Below are 12,152 nucleotides of genomic sequence, written 5' to 3' on the forward strand. Positions count from 1 at the left end.
GAAGGCACTAAAACGAAAATTAAAATTAAAGCATTGAATTAATCTCGGATTATCCAGGGATGGGGGCGAACGGCAGCACGAGGCGGGTTTCCTTCGGCAAAGACGATCAGGAGCGCGTGACAGTTTTACAGGGACTGAGGGTGAGTGGCAGGAGAGGGGGTGGGGAGGTTGGTTTGGGGAGAGAGGGGGGGTGGGGTTAGGGGGAGAGGGGGGGTGGGGTTAGGGGGAGAGGGGGGGTGGGGTTAGGGGGAGAGGGGGGGTGGGGTTAGGGGGGAGAGGGGGTGGGGTTAGGGAGAGAGGGGGTTGGGGAGAGGGTGTGGGGTTAGGGGGTTGGTGTTAGGGGGAGGGGGTGGGGTTAGGGGAGAGGGGGTGGGGTTAGGGGGTTGGGGTTAGGGGGAGGGGGTGGGGTTAGGGGAGAGGGGGTGGGGTTAGGGGGTTGCGGGGAGAGGGGGTGGGGTTAGGGGAGAGGGGGGTGGGGAGAGGGGTTGAGGTTAGGGGAGAGGGTGTGGGGTTAGGGGGAGAGGGTGGTGGGGTTAGGGGGAGAGGGTGGTGGGGTTAGAGAGGAGAGGGGGTGGGGTTAGGGGAGAGGGGGTGGGGTTAGGGGAGAGGGGGTGGGGTTAGGGGGGTTGGGGGAAGAGGGGGTGGGATTAGGGGAGAGGGGGTGGGGTTAGGGGAGAGGGGGTGGGGTTAGGGGAGAGGGGGGTGGGGTTAGGGGGAGAGGGGGGTGGGGTTAGGGAGAGGGGTGTTGGGGAGAGAGTGGGGGGATGTTGGGGGTAGAGGGTGGGGGGGGTGTTGGGGGGAGAGGGTGGGGGGTGTGGGGGGGAGAGGGTGGGTGGGTGTGGGGGGGAGAGGGTGGGTGGGTGTGGGGGGGGGAGAGGGTGGGTGGGTGTGGGGGGGGAGAGGGTGGGGGGTGTGGGGGGAGGAGAGGGTGGGGGGTGTGGGGGAGGAGAGGGTGGGGGTGTGGGGGGAGAGGGTGGGGGGTGTGGGGGGGAGAGGGTGGGGGGTGTGGGGGGAGAGGGTGGGGGTGTGGGAGGGTGGGTGGGGGGTGTGGGAGGGGGGAGAGGGAGGGGGTGGGTGGGGGAGGGGGGAGAGGGAGGGGGGTGGGTGGGGGGGTGTGGGAGGGGGGAAAGGGAGGGGGTGGGTGGGGGACGTGGGGAGAGGGGTTGGGTGGGAGGGACGTGGGGAGAGGGGTTGGGTGGGAGGGACGTGGGGAGAGGGGTTGGGTGGGAGGGACGTGGGGAGAGGGGTTGGGTGGGAGGGACGTGGGGAGAGGGTAGTGGGGGAGTGGGGGATGAGTGGGGGTGGAGGCAAGAAGGGGCTGCGGGCAGGGGGACATGGGGGACGAGCGGGGATGGGGTGAGAGGGGGCTGCGGGTGAAGGGATGTGGGGCATGAGTGGGTGCGGGCAGAGGGAGTTTGGGGTCGGGAGAAGGGGTTGGGGGGATAGTGGCAGGAGGGGGTGAGGAGAGGGTGGGGAGGGGCAGAGGGGGGAGAAGGGTTGGAGGAGAGGGGGGAAAGGGGTGGGCAGTGGAGGTTGGGGGAGCGGGGTGAGAGGGGATGGGGCGAGGGAGGGGTATGGGTGGTGGGTAGAGAGGGTTGTGGTTGGGGGGGTGGGTTGGGGATGTGGGTTGGGGGGATGAGAGAGGGTTGTGGGTGGGGGGGAGGGAGGAGTGTAGGTGGTGGGGTGGGTGAAGTACTGATTAGATTTACCCAGTTTATATGTAATTTGAAGTCACCCATTATTACTGCATTACCCATGTTACATGCAGCTCTAATTTCCTGAATGGTGCTGGACATTGCGCAATCAACAGTGAACATCCCCACTGAGACCTTATGATGGAAGGAAGGTCACTGATGAAGCAGCTGAAGATGGTTGGGTCCAGGACACTCTTGCAGTGATGTTCTGGAACTGAGATAATTGGCCTCCAACAACCTCAACCATCTTCCTTTGCGCTTGCTATGACCCAAACCAGCGGAGAGTTTTCCCCTGAATCCTACTGACTCCAGTTTTGCTAGGGCTCCTTGATGCCACACTCGGTCAAATGTTGCCCTGATGTTAAGGGCAGTCACTCTCACCTCACCTTGGGAGTTCAGCTCTTTTGTCCATGTTTGAACCAAGGCTGTAATGAGGTCAGAAGCTTGTGGCCCTGGCGGAACCCAAACTGAGCGTCAGTGAGCAGGCTATTGCTAAGCAAGTGCTGCTTGATAGCACTGTTGATGACCCCTTCCATCGCTTTTACTGATGATGGAGAGTAGACTGATGGGGCAGTTATTGGCCGGGTTGGATTTGTCCTGCTTTTTGTGTACAGGACATACCTGGGCAATTTTCCACATAGCTGGGCAGATGCCAGTGTTGTAGCTGTACTGGAACAGCTTGGCTAGGGGCGTGGCAAGTTTTGGAGCACAAGTCTTCAGCACTATTACTGGAATATTGTCAGGGCCCATAGCCTTTGCACTATCCAGTGCCTTCAGCCGTTTCTTGATGTCACGTGGAGTGAATTGAATTGGCTGAAGACTGGCATCTGTGATGCTGGGGACCTCTGGAGGAAGCTGAGATGGATCGTCCACTGAGCACTTCTGGCTGAAGATCGTTGCAACTGCTTCAGCCTTATCTTTTGCACTGATCTGCTGGGCTCCTCCGTCATTGAGGATGGGGATATTGGTGGAGCCTCCTCCTCCAGTGAGTTGTTTAATTGTTCACCACCATTCACGACTGGATGTGGCAGGACTGCAGAACATAGATCTGATTTGTTTGTTGTGGAATGGCTTAGCCCTGTCTATCACTTGCTGCTTATGCTGTTTGACACGTAAGTAGTCCTGTGTTGTAGCTTCACCAGGTTGGCACCTCATTTTTAGATATGCCTAGTGCTGCTCCTGGCATGCCCTCTTGCACTCTTCATTGAACAAGGGTTGATCCCCTGGCTTGATGGTAATGGTAGAGTGGGGGATATGCCAGGCCATGAGGTTACAGATTGTGTTCGAGTACAATTCTGCTGCTGCTGATGGCCCACAGCGCCTCATGGATGCCCATCTTTTGTTGCTAGCTGTTTACTAAAACGCGCTTTCACCGCCATATTTCCTTCCTCAGTGACTGTCTCCGTGTCCGACTTACCCCATGTGCATTCCAACTGAAGTTCCATCCCTCATGTTTCGAATTCACCCAGGACACAGGTATCTCGGGGACATACAACGTTCCTCAGACTGCAGTTCTCGTGCATCCTGAGATCCACACTCAGTGCCATGTGCCCCAATACGTACACACTAGATCTCTCTCTCCAGCAGCACCGGCTCACCCTACCTCAAAGCTGCCCATGTCCCCAGTTTCATTTTATTCTTCGTCGCATCTGACACCTTAAGAATAAACTTTTTCTCTTCCTTTCACTTGTTAAGGAACGCAAGCTCCATTAACTTATTTATACCAACGCCCATCTGGGAGCCTCCACTCTTTCCCGTCACTCTGACCCCATCCCTTCTTCTAATCCCAGCCCTCACCATGTATTCACTATATCTCCTGACCTTCTACTGTTTGATGTTGAACGTTCTGTACTCGGCAAAGGACTCAGTTTCATCCCCTTATGTCCTCGCCTCAATGAATTTCGGGCTCGGCATGAAGCTGAACTCTTCTTCCGTCGCCTGCGTATCTGTCCCCCCCCCTTGTTCAGTGGACCCTTTCATTTGCCTCCAGTGTTTTCCCTCTACCTGGACCCCTCCCTCTGGCCTCTTATCTGCTCTTAATCTTTTCATTGAGAACTGTCAGCGTGACATCAGCCGCCTTATTTTTTCTGCTCCTCTCACCCACTCTAACCTGTCTCCTTCTAAACTTGCTGCACTCCGTTCTCTCAGATTCAACACTGACTTTGTTATCAAACCTGCCGACAAGGGTGGTGCTGTTGTTGTCTGGTATACAAACCTCTACTTTGCAGAGGCTGAGCACCAACTCTCAGACACTTCTCCCTTCCTCCCCCTGGACCATGTCCCAACCACCGAACATCTAACCATTGTTCCCTGGACTATCACTGACTATCCTCTGGAGATCTTCCATCCGTAACTTCTAACCTCATAGTCTCCCAACCCTTACAGCCCGCCTCTACCTCCTTCCCAAAATCCACAAACAGGACTGTCCCGGTAGACCCATTGTCTCAGCCTGTTTCTGCCCCACGGAACTCATTTCTTCCTGCCTTGGCTCCATTTTCTCTCCCCTTGGTTTGTCTCTTTCCACATACATTCACGACTCCTCTGATGCCCTACGTCATATCAACAATATCTGGTTTCCTGGCCCTACCCACCCCCATGGCTGTCCAATGGCGCTACACCTCCATCCTCCACCAGGATGGTCTGAGGGTCCTCTGCTGCTTCTTTGAAAAGAGGCCTGAACAACCCCCATCCACCATTACTCTCCTTCGTCTGGCTGAACTTGTTCTCTCATTGAACACAATTTCTCCTTTAGCTTGACTCACTTCCTCCAAATAAAAGACTTGGCTATGGGTACCTGCATGGCCCCCAGTTATGACTGTCTTTTCATGGGTTTTGTGGAACATTCCTTGTTCCAGTCCTAATCAGGCCTTTTTAAAAATTCATTCATGGGATGTGGGCATTGCTGTCTAGGCCATCATTTATTGCCCATCCCTAATTTCCCTTCGTTCAGAGGGCATTTGAAAATTAACTACATTACTGTGGATCTGGAGTCACATGTAGGCCAAGATATGAGTGAATCAAATGGGTTTTTACAACGATCAACAATGATTTCATGGTCATCATTAGACTTTTAATTCCAGAACTTTACTGAATTCAAATTCCACCATCTGCTGTGGAGGGTTTCAAACCCAGGTCCCCAGATTACTAGTGTAGTGACGATACCACTTTGCCATTGCATCCCTCCTTCCTAAATGACAAATATCCTTGAATATTCAGTTCTCAGTCTTGTTCACCCTGTAACCACGTCTCAGTCATGGCAGTTAAATCATACCCATTTACCTCTATCTGTGCCTTCAAATCATCTACCTTCCATCGCTTTGCTGATGTTTGAGAGTCGACTGATGGGGCAGTAATTGCCCAGGTTGGATTTGTCCTTTTCTGTGGACAGGATATACCTGGGCAATTTTCCACGTTGCTGGGTGGATGCCGGGGTTGTAGCTGTACTGGAACAGAATTTTGTTCTACGACTTTTGTTCCAGGATTGTGACCCAGCGACCATCGAGGAACAGTGATATCGTTCCAAGTCAGATTCATGTGTAACTTGAAGGGAATCATACACCTGCTGGCCTTGTCCTTTTAGAGGGTGGAAGTTGCCAATTTGTAAGTTGCTGTTGAAGGAGCTTTGGCGAGTTGCTGCTGTGCATCTTGTGGATGGTACACGCTGCTGTGTCGGAGTGGAGTGGACCTGCGGGAGACAGTTGGGAGCTGAGGAGAGCTCTGTTTCACTGTTTCAGCTGCTGGGAACCTGCAGTCCGGGAAAAAGCAAAAAGCAACTGTGATGTCACAGGAAGCTAGTAAATTGATTGGCCAGTAAGTGCTCGGTCTAAGGGACAATGTGTGAGAAACCAGCTTAGGACAGGTGAGTTAAGGTAGATCTATAAATAAAAATAACTAAAACTAAATTTGGAAACTTTAAAATTAAAGTCAAATAATAAAGATTAAAAAAAGCAATAAAAATAAAGTAATTTAAACAAACATCTAAAACGCATACCTTGTAATTAAGAAGCATATAACCTTTAGTTGTCAGTGGTACTAGCATTCAATAAACACAGTAAATTGCAGCATACATAGGAAGAAAGTAATTAACGTAAATTAACTAAATAACATAAGTTAGAATGGCGGGACACGTGTCATGTTGCAGCTGTGAGATTTGGGAGCTTTTGGACACCAAGGTGATCCATGACAAACACGTCTGCAGGAAGTGTAAGCAGCTTGAGGAATTCCGGATCAGGATTATTGATCTGGAAGCCAAAATGCAGACACTGTGCAACATAAGTGAGGAGGAGAAATACCTGCATACTTTGTCCCAGAAGACAGTCACACCTCTTAGAAGAGGGACATCTGTTTTGGTCAGCAGTGAGGGACAGGAGGATGTGACTGTCAGTGAGGCAGGTAGTGGGACTGAGCAGACAGTAGGGGAGCAGCCTCAGGCTTTGCAATTGTCAAACAGGTTTGAGGTGCTCACAACCTGTGTGGATGAAAGCGAAGTCTGCAAGGTGGATGAGCTGGCTGGCTGTGGCACTGTGGTACATGAAGCCATTCAAGTTGAGGGGTGGGGGTGGAGCTAAAAGGAATGTAGTGGTAGTAGGGGATGTTATAGTGAGAGGGATTGACACTGTTCTCTGCAGTAAAGAGCAAGAGTCCAGACGGCTATGTTGTCTGCCTGGTGTCAGGGTACGGGACATCTACTCAGGGCTGGAGAGGAACTTGTAGTGGGAAGGGGAGGATCCAGTTGTCATGGTCCATGTAGGTACCAATGACATAGGTGGAACTAGGAAAAAGGCTCTGAAAAGTCAGTGTGAGGAGCTAGGTACCAAATTAAGAAGCAGAACCTCGAAGGTAATAATCTCTGGATTATTACCTGAGCCATGTGCAAATTGGCATAGGGCAAATAAGATTAGAGAGACAAATGTGTGGCTCAAAGACTGGTGTGGGAGAAGTGGGTTCCAGTTTGTGGGGCACTGGAATCAGTACTGGGGTAAGTGGGGGCTGTACCATTGGGACGGTTTACACCTGAACCGTGCTGGGATGAGTGTCCTCGTAAATCGCATAACTAGGGAAGTGGAGAGGGCTTTAAACTAAACAAGAAGGGTGAGGGATCAAGATTGGATTGGGGTAGCAATTCAAGACAGGAGAGCAAAATAGTAATATTAGAAATGAGGGTCAGAGAATGGCAGGAAGGGACAGAGAGAAAAAAACCTAAGAATACATCAGTTGAGACTAGATGTTACAAAGGTAACAAAAAGACAAAACTGAAGGCTCTGTATCTGAATGCACATAGCATTCATAACAAAGTAAATGAATTGATGGCCCACATTGAAGTAAATAAATATGATCTGATAATAATTAGGGAGACGTGGCTACAGGACAACAAAGACTGGGTCCTTAATATTGAAGGGTACATGACATTCAAGAAGAATAGGAAGCTAGGTAAAAGTGGAAGGGTAGCACTGTTAATCAAAGAGGGCATTGGTGCAATAATTAGAGATGACCTTGGTTCAGGATACCAGGATGTAGAATTGGTTTGGGTGGAGATGAGGAATAGTAGTGGAAATAAGTCATTAGTGGGAGTGCCCCCTTACAGTAGCCACAGTGTAGGACAAAGTATTCAGGAGAAAATATTGAGTGCTTGTGATAAAAGGATGGCAATAATCATGGGTGATTTTAATCTACATATAAACTGGAAAAATCAAATTGGCAGTAGCAGCCTGGATGAAGAGTTCTTAGAACGCTTTCGAGATATTTTCCTAGAGCAGCATGTTCTGGAACCAACCGGAGAGCAGGTTATATTAGACTTTGCATTGTGTAACGTGACAGGATTCATTAATGACCTCAGAGTGAAGGCACCCCTAGGTAGCAGTGACCACAATATGATTGAATTTTACATCCAGTTTGAAAGGGTCTAAGACTAGTATCTTAAAACTTAAATAAGGGCAACTATTTTGGGATGAAAGCTGAGCTAGCTAAAGTGAACTGGGAAATTAGGCTAGAGGATAGATCAACAGAGAAGCAGTGGTAGACATTTAAGGGGATATTTCAGAGTATTCAGAATAAGTACATTCCTACTATAAAGAAAAATTCTAAGGGGAGGACCCACCATCCGTGGTTAACTAAAGATGTTAAGGAAAGCATCAAACTTAAGGAAAAAGCATACAACTCAGCAAAAATGAGCGGCAGGACAGATGATTGGTCAGAATATAAAGAATGGCAGAGAATGACTAAAAGGTAAATCAGGAGAAAGAAATTAGAGTATGAGAGGAAGCTAGCTGGAAATGTAAAAATGGATAGCAAGAGTTTCTACAGGTATTTAAAAAGGAAAAGAGTAAGTAAGGTGAGTGTTGGTCCTCTAGAAAGTCTCAGTGGGGAGTTAACAGTGGATAATAAGGAAATGGTGGAAGAAATGAACAAATATTTTGCTTCTGTGTTCATTATGGAGGATACAAAAAACATTCCAGTAATAGCTGCAAATTAGGAGGTGAATGTGAGAAAGGAACTTGGTGGAATTGAAATTACTAGGGAAATGGTACTGAGCAAATTGATGGAGCTGCGGGCTGGCAAGTCTCTGGGTCCCGATGGACCACGTCCTAGGGTCTTAAAAGAGGTGGCTAATGAGGTAGTCGATGCACTGGTGTTAATTTTCTAAAATTTGCGAGATCCTGGAAAGGCTCCATCAGATTGGAAACTAGCAAATATAAACCCTCTATTCAAGAAGGTAGGGAGGCAGAAAACAGGAAACTATAAGCCAGTTGGCTTGACGCCTGTCATGGGGAAGTTATCAGAATCAATCGTTAAGGAGATTATAACTGGGCATTTAGAAGAGCTCAAGGCAATAGTGAAGAGTCAGCATGGTTTTGTGAAAGGAAAATCATGTTTAACCAATTTTTTGGAGTTTTTTGAAGGAGTAACATGTGCAGTGGATAAAGGGGAGCCTGTAGATGTACTGTACTTGGATTTCCAGAAGGCATTTGATAAGGTGCCACGTCAAAGGTTATTACGAAAAATAGAAACACATGGTGTAGGGGGTAACATATTAGCATGGATAGATGATTGACCGGCTGGCAGAAAGCAGAGATTATGTATAAATGGGTCTTTTTCTGATTGGCAGGATGTGATAAGTGGAGTCCCACATGGGTCTGTACTGGGGCCTCAACTTTTAATGATTTACATCAATGACTTAGATGAGGGGAGTGAAGACATGGTGGCTAAATTTGCAGATGACACAAAGATAGGTAGGAAAGTATGTTGTGTATAGGACATGAGGAGGTCGCAGATGGATATAGATAGGTTGAGTGAGTGGGCAAAGATCTGGCAAATGGAGTTTAATGTGGGAAAATGTGAAGTTGTTCACTTTGGCAGGAAGAACAAAAGCAGAATATTACTTAAATGGAGAACAGCTGCATAATCCTGAGGTGTAGAGGGATCTAGGTGTTCTAGTACATGAGTCACAAAAAGTTAGTACACAGGTACAGCAAGTAATTAAGAAGGCTAATGGAATGCTATCCTTTATTACGAGAGGAATTGAACATAAAAGTAAGGATGTTATGCTTCAGTTATACAGGGCATTGGTAAGACTGCACCTCGAATACTGTGTTCAGTTTTAATCTCCTTATTTGAGGAAGGATGTAAATGCATTGGAGGTGGTTCAAAGGAGGTTTACTAGATTGATACCTGGAATGAGTGGGTTGTCTTATGAGGAAAGATTAGACAGACTGGGCTTGTTTCCACTGGAGTTTAGAAGAGTGAGGGATGATTTGATTGAAGTATACAAGATCCTGAATGCCCTTGACAAGGTGGATGTCGAAAGGATGTTTCCTGTTGTGGGTGAGTCCAGAACTAGGGGGCACTGTTTTAAAATTAGGGGATGCCCTTTTAAGACAGAGACGAGAATTTTTTTCTCTCAGAGGGTTGTGCGACTTTTGAATTGTCTGCCTCAGAAGGTGGTGGAGGCGGGGTCATTGAATATTTTTAAGGCAGAGGTAGATAGATTCTTGTTAGGCAAGGGAATCAAAGGTTATCGGGTTTAGATGGGAATATGGAAATCGAAACACAAAATCAGCCATGATCTTATTGAATGGCAGACCAGGTTCGAGGGGCCGAATGGTCTACTCCTGTTCCTATTTCTTATGTTCTTATATGCCGATGGTGGAGGGAGTGAATGTTGCAAGTGACAGAATGGGGTGCTGATTTAAATATTACATCTGCTGATAGAAATACCCTGGTAGAATGCTGCTGGCTCCACTTATTTGGAAAAATCTCAGTACCTAAGGGAGCATAATTTGTGAATATAAAATGAAAGCCACATTTCCTTTTTTGGTCCCAAACAGATCATCAATTTCAGATTTTATATGGTAATTTCACTGGAGCCCTATTAGTCATGTTTCTGCTGCTCATTCCGATCCAGTGGTACTCAGTTACGACATGTCAGCTGTGTTACCTGCACAATTTCCCCTACCTCGAGCAAATCACTCAGTGTTCAGTATCTCAGCTCATAGTTAGACAGGACAACACTACGATACTAGTTGCCATCTGCAGAAAAGGAGGGAGGGGAGCGTGTTGCAGAAGAGTACACTCAGGAGATGTTCTCCAATAGAATTGAATTAACTTCGTGGGCTGGCAGAGCAGAGTCATGTACCCAACGTGATGGCATTTTTGAATAACGAATGAGATATTCAATAATAGGATCCATCAGAGATGTAGACTGTTTTATTACTTTCACAATCACTGATCTGATCATCCTGTGTGAGGTTAATGTTATTTAAAACTCATTGTTTTTGACAGTTGACAGGGAAAATTTGCACTACACTGCTCGCAGTGAAAATTAAATTAAATTGATTTGTGCAGAAATGTCTTTTAAAAACTCAAGGTGAAATCTTTGAAACTTAGAGACATATAAATTAATGTCAATGCCTGTAGGTTGTGTGTTGTCATCGCTTTTCATTTTTCTTTCTCCTCTTCCAGTTTTCTCCTTGGCCCATTCTCTCTCTCATGAACATGCTGACTTTGTCAAGCTCTCTTTCTGTGATGATTGCTGTCAGGTTCACTTGGGCATCATTCATGAACTGGGACACTGCTCATATCTCCAGTCAACTCAATCGTAGCCCTGGAGAAAGGAGAACACTCCCTTTTAGAACTAGAGGGGAGAACACACTGCTTCTTTTAAACCTGGAGTAAATTGTAGCACCTGCATTCTGCTGATTCTTCCACATCCTCCAAATTCCCCCCAGATGAAAAGATGAAAGGAAAGAAAGAACTTGCATTTATATGGTGCCTTTCACAATCTCAAGACACTTTATAAACAATGAAGTCCTTTTTGAAGTGCAGCCACTATTGTAGGAAACATGGCAGCCAATTTGCACACAGCAAGCTCCCACAAACAGCGAGATGATAAATGACCAGATAATCTATTTTAGTAATGTTAGTTAAGAGATAAATACTGGCCAGGACACTGGGGTGCATACCCCTGCCAATATTTGCACGTACTGTAACTCAGACCAGGGTCTGAATCCAGGACCTGCCACATACCACCTCTGAGTTTTTTCCACTGTGTGCTGAACCAGCATTTGCACTCGTGGTCCAGGCTGACACTTTGGTGAGATTCCAGAGGGCTGCTGGTGCCTGTGCTATTGCTGGTCCCCCCACTCAACCAACACCTTAGTACCCTTTCTCTCCCCATCCCAACCATGCTCTGCTAATTGATTTATTGATCATTCATGTCATTGTGCCATTGCTATTTATGTGATTTTCTGGTGTGCAAAATAGCTGGCATCTTTGTCTCAAAGGTTTCAGAGTAATTCATTGGATAAAATATGCTTTGACATACCGAAAAAACCTTGCATTTATATAACACCTGTCATGACCTCAGGACATCTCGAAGCTCTTGGATGCAACTTTTTGAGGTGTAGTTACTATTGCAATGTAGGAAATGCTGCAGCCAATTTTTGCACAGCAAGGTCCCAGTAACAGCAGTGGGATAATGACCAAATCATTTGTTTCAGTGATTTGGAGTGCTCTGAGTTACTGAAGGAGTGCTGCATTGCCAGATTTGTCATCTTACAGGTGAAACATTAAACAGAGCCCTGGCCCAATTGCTTGGACGGTTCTGCTCAAAGGCATCATTTGAAATCAGCAGCGAGTTCTTCCTGCCTGATATTCGACCCTCAACCAACATCATCAAAACAGATTACCTGGCCATTCAACTCGTGGCTGTTTGTGAGATGTTGCTTTGTGCATGTTGGCTGGCGTGTACAGAACAACAGTAACTGCACTCGAGAGCAATTCGCGGCAATTGAATTGCTTCGGGAAATTTCTAAGAGGCATGCTAGGAAGCAATATAAATACAAGTCTGCCTCTTTTCCTTACTGTAGCCAATAACCATTGAAGCCATTTTTAATGCCCTTTGTGGGATCCTGGATGAGGTGAGTTAATTTAGCACAAACCAGTGATCGAAAGTAGGATATT

At 47.4% G+C, this 12,152-nt stretch overlaps 1 protein-coding gene across 1 annotated transcript in view; it reads left to right on the forward strand.

The window, feature by feature from the left end:
- The window catches only part of LOC144681500 (MICOS complex subunit mic25-like), a 436,962-nt gene continuing 424,810 nt past the window's right edge, over positions 1–12,152 (forward strand). The window contains exon 1 of the mRNA XM_078543132.1: positions 1–140. Coding sequence (XP_078399258.1) covers positions 60–140 — 81 coding nt within the window. The 5' untranslated portion in view covers positions 1–59. The remainder of the gene's footprint in view (positions 141–12,152) is intronic.

The sequence above is a fragment of the Cetorhinus maximus genome, chromosome 6, assembly GCF_964194155.1.
Source record: "Cetorhinus maximus chromosome 6, sCetMax3.hap1.1, whole genome shotgun sequence".
Taxonomy (NCBI): domain Eukaryota; kingdom Metazoa; phylum Chordata; class Chondrichthyes; order Lamniformes; family Cetorhinidae; genus Cetorhinus; species Cetorhinus maximus.